Raw genomic sequence first — 21,481 nt, forward strand, 5'->3', positions numbered from 1 at the left:
ATGACACCTAGTGAAAAAAGCAAGAATATTTTGGAGTCACAACAAAATTTTGTGATAAGATTTGTGTTTTCTTTGTGAGATTGAGAGATTAATGAGAAATTGTGAAGGCTAAAGACTTATTATTGGGTGTAATCGGGATTATGAGACATTAAAAGTGTTTGAATGACTCAAGTGTAATTGTAATTAATATTGTATCCTTTAATTGCTAATGAAATTCTATGCTATTCTCCCCGTAGACTAGGTTATGTCGACTGAATAACATAAATCCGATATCCTTTTTTTTTTTACCTCCATTTTTTTATTGTGTTTTCTTTGTCTATTTTTTATTATTGTGTTGGATTGCTTGTTTTTCCCTACTGACGTAACAATTCAAATGGTGACTTATTGCTCTCTCCACCTGTCATCAATAGGGGTCTCCACCGTGTGGTGATCATACTTTTGACAGATTAAGCCACTTGGGCTTCGCCCTTTTTCTTGAAACTTATCTAGTATTCTTTCTTTTAACTCAGACCTGTCCATTCTCACCAAAACCATCATAGAATAGTACGTTTCATCTACATAGTCTTATTCAGATTAAATTTTCCAATCACAACAAATGAGATTACATAACTCATCATTATCCCGTCTAGTCAACTAATAGCGAGGCCAAGCAAACATCATGCTTCTGTAGAAGAAGCGGCTGTCTTTTTCACATGCTGTTTAACTTAACTAATGATTTGGAATCGATGGTCAAAGAACGTCCACGTTGGTCCCATAGAAAAGGTGAAATTTGCCAACTTAGAATTAGAACCTTTTACAGAGAGCAGCATCTGAATAATCATATTTAACTTTACCTTTTCTTCGCTTTGTGGTCTCAGTGCGGTGAAAGCACTTCCCAACAAGGGATGGAATCAAACACATTATAGGCACTCAAATTTCTCAGTAACATAGGCTGCTCTGATCTTGGTGTTCAGTACTTCGTGGTCCGGGGGTTTGATGGAGAGCAAGCCCGGCTCATCCAGACCCGACCGCAAAACGACAGAGAGAAACAGGAGAAATCAAATGAAGGCACTCCTCTCCAAGCTCCACTCCCTTGTTCCTCCACAGAGTCCTAGGGTCTCTCTCTCTCTCTCTCTCTCTCTCTCTCTCTCTCTCTCTCTCTCTCTCTCTCTCTCTCTCTCTCTCTCTCTCTCCGACACTGTATTTTTTCCATGGTTTTTGGTTATATTACGTACAAAACACCAGGTATTTACTTTTCATTGTTAAGAATGGGGTTACTTTATATTTTTATTTTCTTCAAGGTGCTTGTTCTTATGTTAATTGGTGCTGACTATTTGGAAACCCTCATTTTCTGCTCCTCATCTTAGCTAGAAGCATGGAAAAATATCATTTCTTCAAGATTTTCAGTTTCCCAGATGGTATTTGTGGCCATTTTTAATCCAATCATGCCTTTTTTTTTCCTTTTTTTGTCGAAAATGAAGTAGAAGAAAATCAAATTTTCCTAAACACAAGGAACCTATCTAGGGTTTTTTTCTTGTTACTATTTAAACACAAGAAGTTGGAATGTCTCCTCATTTGAGTTTTCTGAAAAAAGTCTAGCGTGATGTAGATTCTGAAATGGTAGGTAGTGTTGACCACAATTTCAAGAAAATAAGTGCGAGATTCCGTGGCAAGGGAAGTTTCTAAGAAGTATGAGGTTCATCTTTGGAATGTGATTGACTTTGTCCATGAGGGTGAGTTTAAATAGTATCTTCTGGAGTTCAAAGTCTATAAATGTTTGTTTCAACTATAGTTGTCAATGCATTTTGATCAAGTTTAAGTTAACAATTGTCCTTGCTTACTTATGGTTTGGTTGTAGGAATCAACGTTATCACAGCCCGATCAGTTAGGCCAAGCGGCCAATTACATAAAGAACTTACAAGTGAAGGTAGAGAAAATGAGGGAGCAGAAAGAGAGGTTGTTAGAAATAGAAAAGATCAACAAGAGCATGAAGAATGGACAGATGATCGGATTCAAGTCGTCGGAGATCAGAATTCAAAAAACCGAGTCAATCCTGGAGGTTGTTCTTGTTACTGGATTGGATGGCCAGTTCATGTTTAATGAGACTGTTCGAGTGATTCATGAAGAAGGAGCTGATATCGTCAGTGCCAGTTTCTCTAATGTTGGTGATGCAATGCTTCACACCATTCATGCCAAGGTAAGAATTTGATTATATTTTGAGCCCAAAAATGATTATGTACTTATATATTTAGAACAAAAGATTACTAGAAAATGTAGAATTTTGCAACTCATACTTAGAGATGATATGTAAAATTAGTTTATAGAGCGAGGTGAGGCATTCGATTATGATCCACTTATTTTTATATGAGGAGGATGCCCAACTCACTCAAGTAGTAAAATCGTTAATGATGAATTATCTCATTAATTTTATGCATTATACAAGACGAGAGTCAAAACCTAAGTTTTCACTTGATGGGGTAGGAATGGAACCTATGCTGCCTGTATGAGTACAACTAATTCGATTGTTTAAATACCAGCATGCAATTTGGAAACCAATTCGGGAAACGGGTTTTAGTATGCATAGCATTAATAAGACTCGTTTACGAATTTCTTGAACAGGCTTGAGAAGCACAAACTGATTATAGTAGACAAAATCAGTGCAAAGTAGCTTTATCAGTTGTGACAGTATTCACAGTAAGACATAAGAGCCATCCATGTTAATTCACGCACCAAGTGTATACTGACAAAAGTAAAACCTTCAATGACTTTTTACCTTTTACCTGGAGAGGTTGACGGAAATTCCAGGCCAAGATTTGCAGGAAATATTTTCATTTCCTTCTTTATGTTGTTGTTTCAGCCTTTTCAATTGGCTGGTTTTTCAGTATTATTTCCAAGCTGAGTATGCTGTAGGTTGAAGATGGCGATTCTTCAGATGAGAGAGTGTCTCAAAGGCTACAGAAGATTGTCAATGATGTTGATGGAGTTTCATCCTGACATGGTACCATGTTATTGCAATCGTTTTGTCCTCTCACACTCTCTCTGAGCAATTTCCTCACTTGCTGACTGTTTGTGTGGTCATTGACACACTTATTAGTATCTGGAACAACACACTGAAATCTTTCATTTGTTTATGTAGTTCATGTCTGAATGCAAGCAGCAACCTTCTTTGAATACTTCCTTCTGCTCTTTTTGTTATTTCTTTGGAAATGGGTCGATCTTGGACTTGAATCCTCTTGTTGGATCACCTTCCATGGGCAATTTCACGATATCCCAGGCGTACGCATGACGTTATGACATATTGTCGTAATTATCTATGAAAACATTGTAAGAAGTCATGGGATTATTTTACGGCGTTAAGGCGATTCGCTGTAATCAAGTGCAAAAGAGTAGTAAGAAATGAGATGGTATGATTCACTTGTGTGTCTTAGAAATTTCCCACCTACTCGGATTTGGAGTTTCCCTAGGATCTTGGTCTTGCGGGTCATATCTAAAAGTATGAAATGAGAAACCTCACAATGCGGAACAAGTATTGCTCTTATTGCGCAAATAAGAGATCAAATAAAAATAAACTAAAAAATATATAATAAATTGGACCTAATTTACATAGTTTGGGCCGTGTAACCTACTACACGAGAAGAGCGGTACAAGATTCTACCGTTGATGGAGAGACACAAAGATGATTAGTCACTTAAACACTCTCAGTGTTTCATGACCTTCTAATTACACCATTAATCACACTGTGTTGAGCTCTCCCGATTTCTCGAGAAACAATCAACTCAATCTTGCGGAGAAATACACAAGAACCATACCAAAGATGACTTCATTGAATTTTGAAATGACTTTGGGCCGCCAAGACTTAAACGAAGCATGACTAACGGGATGGAAAGCAAGAAAGAGAATGAACTACAAAGTAAGCTAACGGAGACTATAAATCAATCCACTAGTATGAACTTGGCATTTCAAAATGCCAAATGAAATGGGACTCAACTCTTCAAAAAAGAGAAAAAAAAAAAAAAGAAAGACTTTATCAATATTATCAGGATTATAACAAAAAATCTTGTACTGATTGAACATATTTATTTCAAATTATTTTTTGACTCATAAAACCATCAAAATAGTACCATTATCCCAATTTTACCATCCCTTACAGGCTTACAGTTCAGTCCAATTTCACCGTTAAATGTCCCACATGGCAGGTGACGAGGCTGACAGTGTTTGCGTCTCGCTCCTAAGCGGCATTCTTTATTAGTAATGATTGTCGCAACCTCTCCGCTAAAATAAGTGTCAACAATGACGTGGCAAAAAAGAATTAAAAAGTAAACATGAGTTTTAACAAATAAGGAAAACGAAGACAGTACAAATAAAAAATTTAAAAAAATATTGAAAAAGGAAATTCTCATCCTCAGGTCATCGCCCCAATTGAAGACACCTCTATATACCATGGCCATTGAAGAGTCGTCCGTGTGTGCCGTCGTTGCGACCATCCCCACTTCAAATTTCAAGCCGGCTACGGTGGCCGCCTCTGATCTGTTTCAGATCGAGGTCGGGCAACCTCGGGTCTGCACCAGATCGGGTCCTATGGCTGCAACAGGGGAAATCCATGATCTCTCTGTTTAGAGCACGCATGGCCTCGAGCTCTGTTCGGGAGGGCTGGCGTAGTCGCTGCAAACACCCTGCGCAGAGCTCGCATGGGTGCGAGCTCTGCCCACAGCCATCGTGAGCTCGAGATCTAGCTCTCATGGCCGATCGCCGATTTCCATGGCAACGAGTACAAGCTCGATTGAGAGGAGGGAAACGACAATGGCAAAGGGGTGGAAGGTCTGGTCGTTTATGGTGAGGAAGAAGATGCGTCGGGGCAGATAGGTCATTTTCTGGGAAGGCTTCATGTGTTAACATCCTCGTGCAATCTATCATGCATGGGTCTGCCACACAAGACAGACATGTAGGACATGATACCTAAAGTAGCGGAGTTGTACTGGGAGATAAAATTGATACAAGGATACCACTTTGGGGGATTAACAGCATTACAAGTGCCATAACTTTTGTATGACGTTCACTTGAGTGTCATAACTTTTTTTTCAATCATCTAAGTATCATAACTAATGTACAACGCTCATTTAAGTGCCATAATTATTTATCAAATCACTTGAGTGCCCTTTAACTTATAACTTTTGTAAAAACATTCACCACAAGTGCCATACCACGTCGGATTTCTGGCACTTGGGTGAACATTTTTAAAAAAAAATTGATACTTAAGTGATTGATTGAAAGTTGTGACACTCAAGTGAACATGTTTTTAGAAGTTATGACACTTAAGTGATCGAAAAAAGTTATGGCACTCAAGTGAGTATCGTACGAAAGTTATGACACTTGTAGTGTCCTTATCCCCTTTGGAGGGGTTTTGTGGGTCGAAAAATAGCTTGGGGGTGAATGCTTCTAAATAGCACAATTTTAAAAAAATTTGTGATATTAATCCATATTGCTAAGTCTGTATTATTGTAACTATTTAACACAGTTTCCAATCTCGGTTTCATATATGACTACGACTAAGGCACGCTCTAAGAGCGTGCATGAGATGGTTATGCATAAAAGGATCGTGTGTGGTAACTTAAAGTGGGTGGCTATGGGTGTAATTGGAGAGTAATTTGCAAACATTTTCCCTCTACAGCGCTTTCTCGCCGCTCTTAGATTTGGAGAACTGTGTATCACTATTATGGGCAAAAAGTTAGATAGGCCCAAGTCTACGTAACTTTAGATAGCTCCTTCACCAAAAATATGTAGTCGCGTGGCGATGCACTTAGTAATGGAATGAAGTGAGCAAAAATGAACACCTCCGCTTAGCTCAGTCAATTGCCATTATAGTCATAATCACGCCCCCATATGTTGAGACGCACGCGTGATTTATATTAAAAAAGTCCCAGATCAGATTATTAATGTAGTATGAATCGGTTATTATATTTTAGTTGGTACATAACTCATTAGTTTAAGTTTTTGAGTGAAGATAGGTTCAACTAGATATATTGATGAGCTTAGATTTGGGTTCCCTCTTCATGATCTCTTCAAGAGAAGGTACCGAGCGTCCACTGCACCTTCCTACCACCATCCCCAACTCCACTACGATTTCTCTCTCTCTCTCTCCTTGCACGAAAAATGCTTAGACCAGATATGATGGGGATCGACAAAAATGCCTCAAAGTCTCAGAGGGACGAAGGTAGGGGCCAGTGGTGGGGTCACTGAAAGCGAGTGTGTGAGAGAGAGAGAGAGAGGGAGAACCTATTAAGGACCAAACGAAAACGACGACGGTGCCTTGGTGGCTTAATATTAACGCGCGATGGCTCTGGTGGCTGCACATGGTGAGAGAGGGAATGAGAGAGGTTGGCGACAACTAGGGTTTTGAAATGGTTGGTGAAAAATCTTATATAAAAATTTTATGGATGATGGTAATATCGCCATTTTTTAATGGAGGCCCATTTAAAATTAGGGAAACACAAAATTACCCAACTTGCTTCCACCGTTGTGAAGTCAACATGACCTCCGTCGATGGAGTACTTACTAAAAACTATCTTCTTTAGAGAAACTCCTTATTTCCTTCCTTCAAAGCCTAGAACATCGTGCACTGTCAAGCCGGATACTCTGTATCAATCGGCATAACTTCAAGCAAGAAATCGTTCACTCTTTCTTGTTACTATCCGAAAGAAACTATACGTCGCATTTACTCTAAGTTAAGCTACAAAGAAGTTGGAACGGAGATCAAATGGATTCCGCTCCTGGTTTATCGGAAAATCAAAGATAACTCGTTCCACCATAGAAAATTATTTACTTCTTCCATTTCAAAAAGTTTCGTGATTCACAAGAACAAATCATTTAGGGGAATGATTAAAGTTTCCCACTATTCCTCAGCAAGCCAATTCCAATCATTATATGAGCCCAGCCTAAGGAAAATTGACATCACCCGTGAGAAAGCACATTACCCAAAAAACGAAGAAACGTGGCTCGTATGTCTCTCTCCACAGCCTCAAATTGAGTGTGCTTTCGCTACATCAGACGAGAACTATACTGCACAACTTTTTGACTCTCTTGGTCCTTCTGGCGATGGTGACAATGAGATAACAACTTCTCCTTTCTTTTCTTACTTTTTTATGAGAAAAGTCACTTTCGACGAAATTACCTCCAAAAGAAGATAGCTCTCTTTTTTAGATGGGCATCGTTAAATTGATCCTTGTCGTGCTTGTAGCCGACATTGCAATCTTCATATGTTGCTTGTTTGTGATTTATATGCTAATCCACGTCTAGTTTGTTTCTATATAATTTGAGTTTACTTCCGCCACTCAATACATAATATATTACAAATTGAATTTAGACCTTTAATGTAGAATATAACACACGTTTGAGCAATCCTTTAGATTGTCCAACTTTGTCTATCCTAAACCATATATTATTAGAGTACACCATGTTTTTCTTAATTTACTAAATTTGCTTGAAAATTTCATCTAATTGTGAAATGAATTGAAATAGACACGGATTCCCCCAAAACCTAATTATATCTTAGAAATTTTACAAAAGATACAGTCCATGTTCTAGAGACTTGAAACTTGTGAATCACGCCCATTGTGCACGTCCATGATTATATGTGAAAGCTCTTGGACAAAGTAAGGCGCTTGACGCTTTTCTTTGAAGGACTGGTGATTACTTTGCATGCTTATTATTCCAACCTAGGGTTTTATGTTGCTTTTTAGCGTCCACTCGTGCACTTTAACGCTGAAAATGGTAATAGGAGACGTCATCCATAACACGTCACCAATAATTCGTCATTAGGAGACAGATTGCTAAGGATGCGACTCCCTGATAATAGTCTCGTCAATAGCTTAATAATTTATTATTATTTGCTGAAAGGGTTTCCGTACCTTGACTGCAAGCCTAGCCTAATTTCGAAAAAGAGTCGAGCATATGAACGGACATCATGCTTCTCCTTTCTTATGAGGCCAAGAGTAATCATTATTTTCATGACATTCTCCTTTATGGCTAAAGCAAAGGATGGAAAATAGCCCTAGTTAGCCCATTTCTACTAACTTGGGTTGCTCCTTTTAGCATGGCTAAGATGGATTTCCCGGGTGACAAATGGTTCGGATGTGGGTTTAGCTTCTAAAGGGTCATTGGACGTGCCATTTTTGGCCCTTATGACCTGACAGTATAAAGAGTTTGGCCCTGTCATAAAATGTTGAGAGTAGTTATACCAAATCTATTGGTTAGACAATTCTTGCCTTTACACCCCCAACTTGGATCCTCGGTAAAGGAAACCGCTGCCCTGGAAATGACCGAAAAGGAAACTCAAACCTTGGAGTCTAAAGAGCAACCCCTATCACCCGATAAGAGGGGCGGGGTTTAACAAATGGTGGGCCACAAAGGTTTCTTCATCTTTTTTACTCCCTTGATAAGCTACAAGGTGAATAAAGCAGATAAAGTGAGAACACTAGTCTCCGGATTAAGAATTGAAATCATGCCCAGTCATCCTTCATCTATGATGCCTAAGGTGCCTACATATGGTGTAGGGAAGGCTCTTGTTTGGTATCCAAAAACTATCCTTAAGACGACCGTGATATCGTCTAGGGGTGCCACAGTGAAGTTAGTCGTGTCTTTCCATCCTTTTATGTGGGCTCCATCAGGAAAACTTGAGCTTCTATGGGTGCTTTAGCTAAACCAAATAAATTGAAACTCCAACCAGTTGAAAAAGAAATCACAATAAAGCAACAACTCATTTTTTTTATATATAGCTACATAAGCACCAGTACTCGGATTTGGTCTCATATATACCTCTATTGAGGAACGGCCTCCAAGGCCATTAATTAGCTTGAGAAGGTGGTTTGAACAACGTTGAAAAGATTTCGTCCCGATACTTTCACAATTTTCCTAATCATATACTTTTAATTTGTATAATCAAATCCTTCTACTTTTACAAATTTCCTAATTAAGACCATCCGACTCCAACCAAATGCAGCTAACAAAATCATCGGACGACATCAAAGTATGATGTAAATAAAATACACAAAACCACACGTGGACATGTGTGGAAAAATTTAGCTGATGAAAATAACTTTGGAGTGTGATGTGCATAAAATTTAACCAATGTGGACAAAATTTTATCCATCTCATACAATGACGTCAACCGACGGGCATGGTAGTTAGATTTGGTAGGAAAGAGACTTGATTAAAAAATATGCAAAAGTAGAAAGACTCGATTTGACAAGATAAAAGTGGAGGAATTTAATTAGAAAAAACGTGAAAGCACAACAACAAAACATAAAATTTTTCTTTAATTATATTTTCACTGTTTAAGAGCTTTAAATGGTAACACATAAGCAGTGTCAGCGCAGGGATGATGGGTCTTCGTGATTATAATTGCGAGATGCCTAGCATATTTCGAGCCCTAATGTAGCAAAAACTTAGGGGAAGTTTCAAATGATGTCATTGAAATCGCAAGGGAAAGATAGCGTATAGCATTATCAGCACATGCCTGAAATTTTCAAAGTTCTTCATTAAAAGAAAGATATAGATAAGCACCTATCAACACTAATTGATCGTGTATACCGATACTTTATACTTACTCTTGGAAATTTATTTATGACAAGCTCATTTGGATTCATTAATCACTTGTGTAATGTTGATCTATATACAATGTGGTATATATAGGATGAGTGCATAAACATGATTTAATGTCTTGACCGATGGTCAATTGAGGACTTAACTAGTAATGCTAACACAGAGACCAAAGGGTGAGCGGGTGATGAATTGGTCTGTTAAAACTTTTTCGCAGCTAGACGAATTTGCAAATAGATGTACAGCGGTTTAGCCTTTCCCCTTTGGTCTATGTTCACTTTTCAAGACTACTCCACCTCTGCGGGCATCTTGAGGGCTCACTCCCCCGTATTGCTTTGGTGCATTTGGGGTTTTACTCCTGAAATTTTTTCAACAAGACTTGAACCCATAATCACAAAAAGAGGAGCAAGCTCCCTTGCATATGAGCCAACGCCTTGTTGATAAAACACTAAACTTTCAATCGCATATCTTATGCCCTATTGAATTTTACAAGGCTTGATTGTTCGCACTCAATATTTGAGTGCTGTAAAGGTTTCAGGATTTTCTAATTTAAAAAAATGAAAATTATATGAGCTAGAAGAATTAGATAAACCATAAGTAAAAAGTCAATTCAGGCCGTTATATACAAGGGTTAATACCACGAAAAATTTGAAACTAGTAAACCTGCAACACATTTACCCTAAAGTAATTTTTTTAATAACCAAAAACCTTAAACTGTTACACATATGATAAATTTATTTCAAAATAATTTTTTATTACTAAAAACCCCAAACTAGTATATTTTTAACAAATTTACTCGACATTAGTTTCCATTAAATTAAATTAATATCATAAAAAACACAAACCGGTACACATATGACAAATATAGAGTAAAACCCTAAACTAGTATATCCGTCAACTGTCACGTGTCATCCAACTTAGCAATTTAACGGTAAAATTTAACAAAAATTAACGGATACTAAATTTATTATAGGTATACTAATTTGAGATAAATTTATTATAAATATATCGATTTTGAGTTTTTCGTGATACTTAGCTTATATACAAATAGAGAGAGAGAGAGAGAGAGAGAGAGAGAGAGAGAGAGAGGTACACGCGACATTTTAAAATAACGTAACTTAGGGTCATTCAGGGAAAGAGAGATTCAAGAAGTCTTCACCATGACCCTGTATAAAGTAGAAAAAGACAATCCACTTCCTATTCACGACAGTTCATTCCTCTTTCTGTCATTATGATCCTACTTGTGGTCTCCCACGCAAAGAAAAACCCTTTAACTAGGTTTTGCGTTTGTCGTCTACCTCAAGCCATTCGGGCTCTTGCCCTTTTCTTAAAACTTACTGACTTTTTTGTTATTTTTAACTCATACCTATCCATTCTCACTAAAAACATCATAGAGGAGTAAATATTGCACACGGGCTAATTCCCTAAAAATCCCTTAATTAACTTAAAAACCCCCCAACTTTCATTTTAGTTTCAAATCTATCCACATATACAAAAATTGCCATTAATTTCTTTAAAATTATCAACATCAGGGCAGTTAGGAGTTCATTTATTAGAATTCGCATTTTCATCAACACTTTCACCTTCATATAAAACAAGAGGTTCATTATTAGGACTCGAGTCATCATCAATATTTTCACCTTCATATGAAAACTAGGAGCATCCTAATTTTGATAATTTTGAAGAAATTAGTGGCGATTTTTGGATGCATGGGTAGATGTGAGACTAAAGTAAAAATTAGGGATTTTTTTTAGACAAAAATGAGTTCACATTAGAATTAGGATTTGACCTAAAGTTTGGCGTTTTTTAAGGAATTATGCCTATTACATACATAGTCTTATTCAGACTACATTTTTTAATCACAACATATGAGATTACGCATCTTATCTTTTATCCCATCTACTTAAATAATCTCGGGGCCAAGCAAAACAGTTTACTTCTGTACAAGAAGCGGCTGTTTTTGTTCACGCACTGTTTGAGTTGATTGATTTTTGGAATTGATGGTCAAAGAAGGTGCACGCTGGTCCCATGGAAAAGGCTAGATTTGCATCTGAATAATCATATTTACCTTTACCTTTCTCGCGCTTTGTGGTTTCAGTACGGGCGAAAGCACTCACCGACGAGGGAAGGAATCGGACATGTTATATGCACTCGAATTTCCCAGCAACATATGCTGCTCTGATCTTGTCATTCAGTAAATTCTAGGTCAGTCAGGGGTTTGATGGAGAGAAAGCCTGGTTCATCCAGAGCTGACCGCAAAACGACAGAGAGAAACAGGAGAAACCGTATGAAGGCACTCCTCTCCAAGCTCCACTCCCTTGTTCCTCCACAGAGTCCTAGGGTCTCTCTCTCTCTCTCTCTCTCTCTCTCTCTCTCTCTCCACTGTATTCTTTTCATGGTTCTCATCTGTCAAGGTAGAGTTGGGTCCTGTAGCCAGATTTTATCATCATTGATCTTCTTAACGTACAAAACACCATGTATTTACTTTTCTTTCTTATGCTAAATTGGTGCTAATTATTTGGAGCCCTCTCATCTTTCTGCTCCTTATTTTATCTAGAAGCATGGAAAAGGTCATTCCTTCATTTCGAGGCTTTCAGTTCCCCAGATGGTATTTTTAGTCATGTATAGATGCCTTTTTTTTTTGCCCTTTTCAGACGAACATGAATAAGAAGAAACTAAATTCCGCTAAACACTAGGAACTCTTCTAGGGTTTGGTCTGTCTCTCCTTTGATCAACTACTACTTAAACACAAGAATTTGGTGATGTCCCCTCATTCGATCTTGCCTGAAAATGTCTAGCAGGGTGTAGATTTTAAAGTGGTAGACATAATTAATCACAGTTTCAAGAAAATTAAGTACAAGATTCGAGTTCTGTGTTGACAGAAGTTTGTAAGAGAGGGTCCGGTATGAGGTTCACCATTGGAATGCAATTGATTTTGTTGATGAGGGCGAGCTTAGATGGTATCTTCTTGAGTTCAAAGTCTTTGAATTTTTGTTTCGACTATATTTGTCAATGCATTCTTATCACATTTAAGTTAACAATTATCCTTGCTTACTAATGTTTCGGTTGTAGGAATCGACATTGACGCTGCCCGATCAATTAGGCGAAGCGGCCAATTACATAAAGGACTTACAAGTAAAGGTGGAGAAAATGAGGGAGCAGAAAGAGAGGTTATTAGAAATAGAAAAGATCAACACAACCATGAACAACGGACTGATGATCGGATTCAAGTCGCCGGAGATCGGAATACGGAAAAGCGGGTCAATCCTGGAGGCTGTTCTTGTTACTGGATTGGATGGCCAATTCTTGTTCAATGAGACTATTCGAGTGATTCATGAAGAAGGAGCTGATATTGTCAATGCCAATTTCTCTTATGTTGGTGATGCAATGCTTCACACAATTCATGCCAAGGTAAGAATTGGTTTATATTTTGAGCCCAAAATAGTTAGAACTTATACATCTAGAACAAAAAACTTTACTAGAAATCATAGAATTGTGAAACTCAAACGCTAGAGATGATTTCTCCAATTAGAAAGGAATGAAGTTTTGTTAAGCGTTCGATTATGATCCCCTTGTTTTTACATGACGAGGAAGCCCCACTCTCAAGTAGTAAAATCCCATTGATCATGAAACATCTCACTAATCTTGTGATCTATAGGACGAGATTCAAAGCCTACATAGTTGAACCAAACGTGAACTTGTAAGCACTTGATGGTGTGGGGATTGAACATGTGTTGCCTATACGAGTACAACTAATTCGCTTGCTTAGATACTCGCATGCAATTTGTAAACCAATTAGGTAAAAGGGTTTTGGTACGCCAAGCATTAACATGACTTTGTTTAGGATTTTCAGAATAGGCATGAGAAGCACGGATTAAGTTATAGTAGGTAACTCTTGTCAGTGCAAAGTCATTTGATCAGATGTGACAGCATTGACAGCAAGACATTAGAGTCAACCAAGTCAATTCACGCACCAAATATATACTGACAAAAGTCAATGCTTCAGCGACTTTAACATTTAATGTGAAGAGGTTGGCAGAAAGTCGATGCCAATGTTTGCAGGAAATATTTTCATGTCCTTCTTTATGCTCTTTATTGGGCCTTTTCAATTGGCTGGTTTTTTCAGTTTTGTTTCCGAGTTTGAGTATGTTGCAGGTTGGAGATGGCGATTCTTCAGACGAGAGAATATCTCAAAGGCTACAGGAGATTGTCAACGATATGCTAATGGAGCCTCATCCTTGATCTAGTGCTTTGGATTTTGCAGAATTATTTGAATCTTTTAGAGGATTGTAGAAATGCACGTGTTTCCCTTAGTTGATGCATAGAAAATTGTTTCTTTCATGGGCAGATTTGTCACCAAATCATGTATGTCTATATGATTAAGAGATCTTATAGTGATATAGAGTACAAATAGCACGAAGAATGGATGTGAAATTGGCCTGCTGTTAGATCTTCTGATATGGTGAAAGTACATGCTGCATTGTTTCTGCAGTTTATGTGCGGACTGCAAGCAGCAAACTTTTTTGAATACTTCCTTCTGCTCTTTCTTTTTCCTTTGGAAAAGGGAGATGGTGTGCTTTGCTTGTGTATCTTAGAAATTTCCGACCTTCTACTTGGATTTGGAGTTTCCCTAGGATCTTGGTGTTTGAGTCCTATCTACAAATATGAAATGAGAAGCCTCGTGATGTAGAATGAGTATTGCTCTTATTGCACATCGATTGCATACAAATAAACCAGAGAATAGGAAATAAATCAGATCCTGGATTTACTCGGTTTGGTTCATGTGACCTTCTCTACAGGCAAAGCAACACAAGATTCCACTATAGATAAAGCGGCGTAAAGGAGATTGCAACCCAAATATAGTGTTTAGCCCTTACAATTTCTCAAGAAACAATCAACTCGATCTCGTAAAGAGATAAGTAGGAACCATACCAAAAGATTTCTCAATTTAGACGCTCATCTCTTTGGATGTAATTCACGAGCAATGTACCCCCAATGGAAGGAAATTTGTAATATGATGAAAAATTTCATCCAATTGAACGAGAACCAACCCTGCACAATGATCTTAACCTACTGTACAAGAGAGTCTAATAGAGTGGTAGACTGGATCAGTAAGTCCATAGATTAAAAACTTTACCTTCTGATTGGATAGTCCTCCAATCCTTTTGAGATTTATTTTGTTTTGATGCTTGGGGTATGAGCTTTGATGTTTGATACTTTCATATTCAATAAATTTTCTTTCCCAAAAAAAAAAATTCTGCACAATGACAGCACCTTCCACTCGCACGGCACACGATAACAAAACCCACTTCCCGACTTTATATATAGTGGACCTATGAAGTTCGTTAGCGGACTTCAACTTGGAATTCCATGTCCAGCATGTTCGGCCTTTAATAAAAGCGGGTCAACATGCCCTCAACTTTGGCTCGGGTCAAGTTTCATTCATGGGCTTAAAACTGGAAACATACTTGAACAGTTCCAATACCGATTGAAAAAGGACAGAACAAGCTCTGGTACCATTTGACACACTATGCAAGTAACAAGATGAATTTAGAGTTATTGAAAAGGGTTAATACCACCAAAAACTCCAAAATAGTCCATTCATGCCATACTTAACTCAAACTAATTTTTGTATCACAAAAACACTTAAACCGATACATACATGCCATATATATCCCAAATTAATTTTTGTGTCACAAAAAATCCCAAACCGATATACCCATGTCACATTTACTTCAAGCCGATATATCCATATCACGTTTACCTTCAAATTGTGATCAATCATGGATTTTTTTGGAGTACATGTGGCACAAGTGCATCCATTTGGGGTAGATATGGCATGTGTATACCAATTCGAGAGTTTTTGTGACACAAAAATGAGTTTGGGATAAAAAGGTGGCACGTGTGTACTAATTTAGGGTTTTTGATGGTATTAGCCCAAAAGAAAATGAGATAGTAAAAAGATAAAGAGAAATGTCAATCTTGGCGCGAGAAAAGAAATGCCTAGTAGACAATGGGTGCATTTGGAAATTACTTTGCTAAGGGGTTGTGGCCTCTAAAGTCCCTTGAACAAATGCAAATACGTTAGTCAAATCTTCTGGAAAGTTGTGGGAAGATGTAATTGCATTTACAAAAGCCTTTAAAGGCCTTTGGCTCAAGGCAGATCTAGAGGTGTGTTTGGGCATTGAGCATTTCCGAAATGCAAATAAACTTTTTTTTCTTTCAATTTTGCCCTTGCTATGCTTTCATAATTACGAAAATGTTATCAAAAACCCTAACATTGCCAATGAAGGTCTCAGCCACCAGTGTGCCGTCACCAGCCTTGCTTGGGTCGCATGAAGTCATGAACCCTGGCCACTTCATCTGGGCATGCGACACAAGCGGCCGCCACCTAGGTTCGCGTGACCCGGGCCACAATGCCTCAGGTCACCCAATCTCATGCAAGGCTGCCGGCAACCAGATATGGCCTCGCCGGTCGCCGGCCAACCTCTAAGTCCTTCACCGGTTTTGAGTTTTTAAGGAAAAAACAAACAAAAGTACTTTAGAATGTGTGATTCTTCCCAACACCATTCAAATTAAAATTGTTTTCCAATGCATTTTAAAATTACAATTTATCAAATATTACTTGCATTTCGGAAAATCCATTTAAGCTAAAAAGTCTTTGCATTTTCCCAAATACTTTTCCTTAAAACTGAACCAAACGCACCCAATATTCAATAATCAAATCATCATCTAAACTTATTTAGCTTATATTTATAGGCAACCTAGAAGAAAGTAAATCTATGTAAGAGGACTATCCTAAATCTTAGATGACATTAAAAACTAATGTAAACTAGGAAACTGAATTAGTGAGGTAGTTGAGTGACTCCTGTCCCACACCAGTCTCCCTGTCCAAAAAAAACTATGCTTCAACAGGTATGTCTGACGGACTTTCCAAAGAATTGGATAATACATCAGTTTCATCTACAAGGGAGCTCGACAAATCTCCATAGACACAAATATCAAAATCGTCTAGATCAGACGAGGTCTTACCAATGAATATTGCAGTAATATTTGTAAAATTTGGAAAATCATATAAATTAATGTCTTTTTCAAACTCAACATTTTTCGGAAGTCCGATTACAAATAGAACTTGAGCATAATATACATGAAATTTAATGGACCCCTCAACCTGTGAAATTTTCAAGCCAGGAGATTAGATAAACATCTTGGAAGCTCTGAAGGCACACCAATCATTTTAGAAGAAAATTAAACCTCACATCCTTTCTCCTCCTTTAAAGATTCAATAGATTGACTAAATTGAGAAACGCCCAATAGAATCTTCAATCAAAGATAGTGTCAACAAATGTATATAAATTAGGAAAATCTTTTACTTTTAAGACAAATGTAAATAAATTAGGAAAATCTGTTACTTTTAGATTTAAGTTTTCTCAAATCCTCTTTGAAGCCTTTTAGATTAGATTTAATTTCCGATTTTGATTTTTTATATTCTTAAATCTTATAAATCAGATTGGATAATGTGACCCCAATTGCGAGCTTGAATAAAGTTCACTTGCCTGTTTGACCAATAAAAAAAAGGGTTAAGATCACGAAAAATCTCAAACCGGTATACCTGTCATAAATTAACCCCAAACTCATTTTTTTTAACCATGAAAAACCCTAAATTGGTAAACCTGTGACAAATTTATCCTATGTTAGTTTCTATTAAATTTTACCACCAAATTACTAAGTTGAATAACACATGACAGTTAACGAGTGTACCAATTTAGGGTTTTACCCTTCGTTTATCATAGATGTACCAGTTTGTGATTTTTCATGGTATTAATTCAATTTAACATAAACTAACAGATGGTAAATTTGGCACAGGTGTACCAATGAGATTTTTGGTAGTCAAAAAATTAGTTTGGAGTAAATTTATCACAAGTGTACCAGTTTAAAATTTTTTGTGGTAAAAAAATTAGGCAACAGGACACAAGAAGTACCACAACTTGTGTACGGAGATCACTTTGGTGCCATAACTTTTTTTCGGATCATTTTGGTGCCAACTTTTTTGAAAAACGATCATTTTAGTGCCAATGCGACGTGGCTCGCCGGAAATCCGATGTGGCGCCGACACGGCTCGCCGGAGAGGTCTAGCCGGCATTAAAAATAAAAAACGACGCCGTTTAGCTCGCGACGTGTACTTTTAAAAAAAATTAAATTATATTTATTATAAAAAAAAAAAAGTTGCAGCGGCGGCGAGGAGCCCTCGTCGGCTGCGCCAACCCACCACCGCCGGCCCTTCCCCGGCGATGGTGGGTTGGCGAGCTAGCCGCGCAACTTTTTTTTTTTAAATTATTATTATTTTTCTAAAAATTAAAAAATTCGAAAAAAGCCACATAATTTTCACGTGTACAAGTCGACCATTTTTTTTTAATATAAATGGGTCGCTTTTTGGCCGGAGTCACTAAAGTGATCTATTTTCCTCCGACTTGACACCAAAGTGATCCGAAAAAAAGTTATGACACCAAAGTGATCTCCGTACACAAGTTGTGGCATTTCTGGTGTCCTTTTGCCCAAAAAATTAGTTTTGGATAAATTTGTTACAGGTGTACCAATTTTACATTTTTCGCGAAATTAACCCCAAAAAAAAGTTTAGTTGCCTATCACCAATCAAGAGTTTCAATCAGATTAAAATAATTTATATTTTATCCGTATGTTTATTTGACAATCAAAATTACTGTAGTTGTCTATTTGATTACTACAAACATAAGAGCCACGATAAATTTGGAAATCAAAATTATTGGAATAATAATCTTGATAACCTTGAAAATCTAATAATTGTGATTGTAGTCACTATTAGAATAGCTTTCTCTACTATCCAATTTGCAATTTGATGTTAAAATAGCGGTTTTTGTAAAATTCAAAATAATATTTAGCTTTTAATCAAACATATTTGGACAATTGATAGACGATTCCACTGAGATTTCAAAGGTCCTGGAGCTTGAATCTTCAAAGTTGGTTCGCCTGATAAAAGTTGCAGCAATCAAAATACATACCCACCTTTGGCTCTTGATCCAAAATCCCCGAATTGCGGTGGGACGCACGTGAAACAGGGCCTTGATATCAATCTGATGTAAAAGCGGTACCACTCTGATATAAATTGATGAAGGACGAAACTAGCTCCGATATCAATCGACAAAGGACGGATGCGCGTAGCAAGATAGGTTTAGAATCGTAAAAAGGAAAGAAAATCAAATACCAAGAATGGGAAAGAAAATAGAGAGAGCTAGAGAAAAAAGATAGAAACACCAATAAGGCGACAAAGAAGAAATGCACAATAAGTAATAATCTATATTCAAATCCTCATCCAAACTTATGACACAATTGATTAGCTTATATATATAGGCAACCTATACTAGGGAAATAAATATAAATACGAGTTCTCTCAAATCAAGAAAAAGATATGGAAGAAATAAATCAAGGTAAATACCCTAGATCCTATATAATATCCAATAACAAAGAACAACTAGCAAACTGAATCAGCGAGCGGGTTGAGAGACAAAAGAATTGCCCAAAAAGTTTTAAACTTATTGCATTTTTGCCAATTCAGTCTCAAACCTTTTAATTTTGCCAATTAAGTCCTAAACCTATTCACGTTTTGTCAATTGAGTATATCCGGCCAATTTTGGCCGGAAATCGCTAACGTGAACACTAGGCGTCTTACATAGTACAGCCAGCACTGACGTGGATAATTTTTAATAATATTTTAATATTTTTCGAATATTTTTCCTTTTTTTCTTTTCTTCTCTTTTCATTCCTTTTTTTTTTTCCTTTTCTCTTCTTTTCTTTGTCTTCTTCTTTTTTTTTCCTTTTTTCTCTTTTCCGACTGCCGTTGGGCCTTGTCAATGGCCGGCGGAGGTCGCCGACCTAAAGCAAGGGCGAACCTTGCCAACCTCGGGCAAGGGACGCCCAAGCTAGGGCTGGCAAGGGCAACCGTGAGACCGGTGACCTCCATTAGCCATCAACGAGGCCCTTCTCTCTTTTTCCATTTTTCCCTCTGTCGGCTATCGACGTAGCTTGTCGGTGGCCGGCAGAGGGAAAAATGGAAAAAGAGAGAAGAAAAGGAAAACAAAAAGAAAAGAAAAGTAGGAAAAACGAAGAAAAGAAAAAAGGAAAAAATTAATAAAATATTCAATTAATATTAAATTTTCAGGTTGGGTCAGATCAACCTAATTTGACCCGCGATATCAATAATCTTTTTTCTCTTTTTGCTATAATCATAGTTGTTCAAAATAGCAAAAATCTCACACTATGGACTCTTGTTACCAAAGATATTTGTAATATAATGAGTAATTTCTATTGTTTCCCATTTTAAATTGGTAAAAATTATTTCAATTTCATCTACATGCATCGCTTAAAGGGCCGAACCTTAAGGTCTCTTGAATTTTTAAAATAATATAATATTTCATTCAATTACCCATGAGTAATTGATGCGATGATTGAAATTTATATATTACATATTCTTATTGTTGTCATGGGTATATTGAAGTTCATTAATCATAAGAACTTAGGGATTCACCCAAAGGCTTTTCGATTTCTTATAATTCATGAACACGATGGTTGGTAATTAATATCCCTTGTTAGATTTGTTTGTATATCCAAAGATAGCAAACAAATTTTAATGAGGTATATTTATAATTACCGAATAAAAGTTATTAGCATCATTATAGTTTAATGTATATCGTAGAATCACCTAAAGGAGAACTACAGTGTACATGTATTGTTTAATTTGAATATGATTATATGATATTCTCAAAGCACTAATAAACGAGTATTGTCTTGCATATTTGTAGTATCTGTATTTGTTTCTCTTCATTCTCATGCTTCGTCAGTTCCTTTGAATTTTTCTGATTGGTGTGAACAAGTACAATTTCACTTAGGTGTCCTGGATCTTGATTTAACACTTCAACTTGAAGAACTAGCTCTATTATTGATGAGAGTAGCAATAATGAAAGGCATTTACATAAATCTTGAGAAAGATCAAACATATTAAGCTTAATGTTTATGCAAATAATAGTTGCAAACAACTTAAAGACTACTCTTCCCATCATGAAATATGATGGTTCACGTAGAATGCATGGGCATATACTTGAGATGACGAACTTAGCAGCAAAATTAAGGATTTTGGGAATAGACGTGGATGAGTACTTTTTTGTACAATTCATACTTAATTCCTTGCCTCATGAACAATATGAGTCATTTTAGATGAATTATAACACTATAAAGGATAAGTGGAACGTAAATGAATTGGCCAATATGCTTGTTCAAGAGGAAACAATGATAAAGAATCAAAAGGCTCATTTTATTCATCTCTTAAGTCATCAAGAAGTTGAATCCTAGGGACTAGAGCTCAAGCATCGAGAACCTAGGCATGGTCTTTGTGGACCCAAGCCCAAGTGTTGGGGATTTGAGCTCGACCTTTGTGGACTTAGGCCTCGGCGTTGGGACATTGGACACGGGCATCGAGGCTTCAAGCCCAGCCTTGATGGACCTGGGTGTGGGAGTCGGGGGCCTGGGCACAGGGACTGGGGTCTCGGGCTTGACCTTGATGGACCTGAGCGCGAGCACTAGGGGCCTAGGCGCGGGCACTAGGGTCACGAGCCCCACCTCGATGGACCCAGCCCAGGTGCCGAAGACCTGGTTTTGGACGTCGAGGACCCGAGAATTAGCGTTGAGGTTTCTATACCTAAGCGTAGAGCTTCGGGTCCAAGCGTTGATTTCTAGTTGTATTTTGAAAAATGATTTCCGATTTTTTATAGTGTAAAACATTTTCCTGAATTTAAGCATAGTTTTTTCATGACTAGGAAATTATCTTCTATTAACTCATTTTTGTAAGTGAACCAAACACCGAAAAATGTTTTCCCGA

General features: G+C 37.3%; 2 protein-coding genes and 1 pseudogene across 2 annotated transcripts in view; 2 read left to right on the forward strand and 1 right to left on the reverse strand.

Annotated features, from left to right (window-relative positions):
- Nucleotides 1-21,481, reverse strand: part of LOC115666161 (uncharacterized) — a 102,658-nt gene that overhangs the window by 49,818 nt on the left and 31,359 nt on the right. The gene's annotated exons all lie outside the window — the stretch shown is intronic.
- LOC115665002 (transcription factor bHLH162-like) lies at nucleotides 820-3,152 on the forward strand. Its single transcript, XM_056316058.1, has 3 exons — nucleotides 820-1,095; nucleotides 1,838-2,176; nucleotides 2,890-3,152. The coding sequence occupies exons 1-3, from the start codon at nucleotides 976-978 to the stop codon at nucleotides 2,971-2,973; spliced, it is 543 nt and encodes a 180-aa protein (XP_056172033.1). The 5' UTR covers nucleotides 820-975; the 3' UTR covers nucleotides 2,974-3,152.
- On the forward strand, nucleotides 11,719-14,206 carry LOC130134527 (transcription factor bHLH162-like; annotated as a pseudogene).

The sequence above is a fragment of the Syzygium oleosum genome, unplaced genomic scaffold, assembly GCF_021117445.2.
Source record: "Syzygium oleosum isolate NSW1041296 unplaced genomic scaffold, Sole_v2.1 Sole_v2.11, whole genome shotgun sequence".
Classification (NCBI taxonomy): domain Eukaryota; kingdom Viridiplantae; phylum Streptophyta; class Magnoliopsida; order Myrtales; family Myrtaceae; genus Syzygium; species Syzygium oleosum.

What these genes read in the sequence shown, in the direction of transcription:
- LOC115665002 (XM_056316058.1), top strand. Translation starts at nt 976, where the DNA reads ATGGAGAGCAAGCCCGGCTCATCCAGACCCGACCGCAAAACGACAGAG. An exon ending in TTCCTCCACAGAGTCCTAGG is followed by an intron (nt 1,096 to 1,837) that starts GTCTCTCTCTCT and finishes GTTTGGTTGTAG; the next exon opens with GAATCAACGTTATCACAGCC. An exon ending in TTCACACCATTCATGCCAAG is followed by an intron (nt 2,177 to 2,889) that starts GTAAGAATTTGA and finishes AGTATGCTGTAG; the next exon opens with GTTGAAGATGGCGATTCTTC.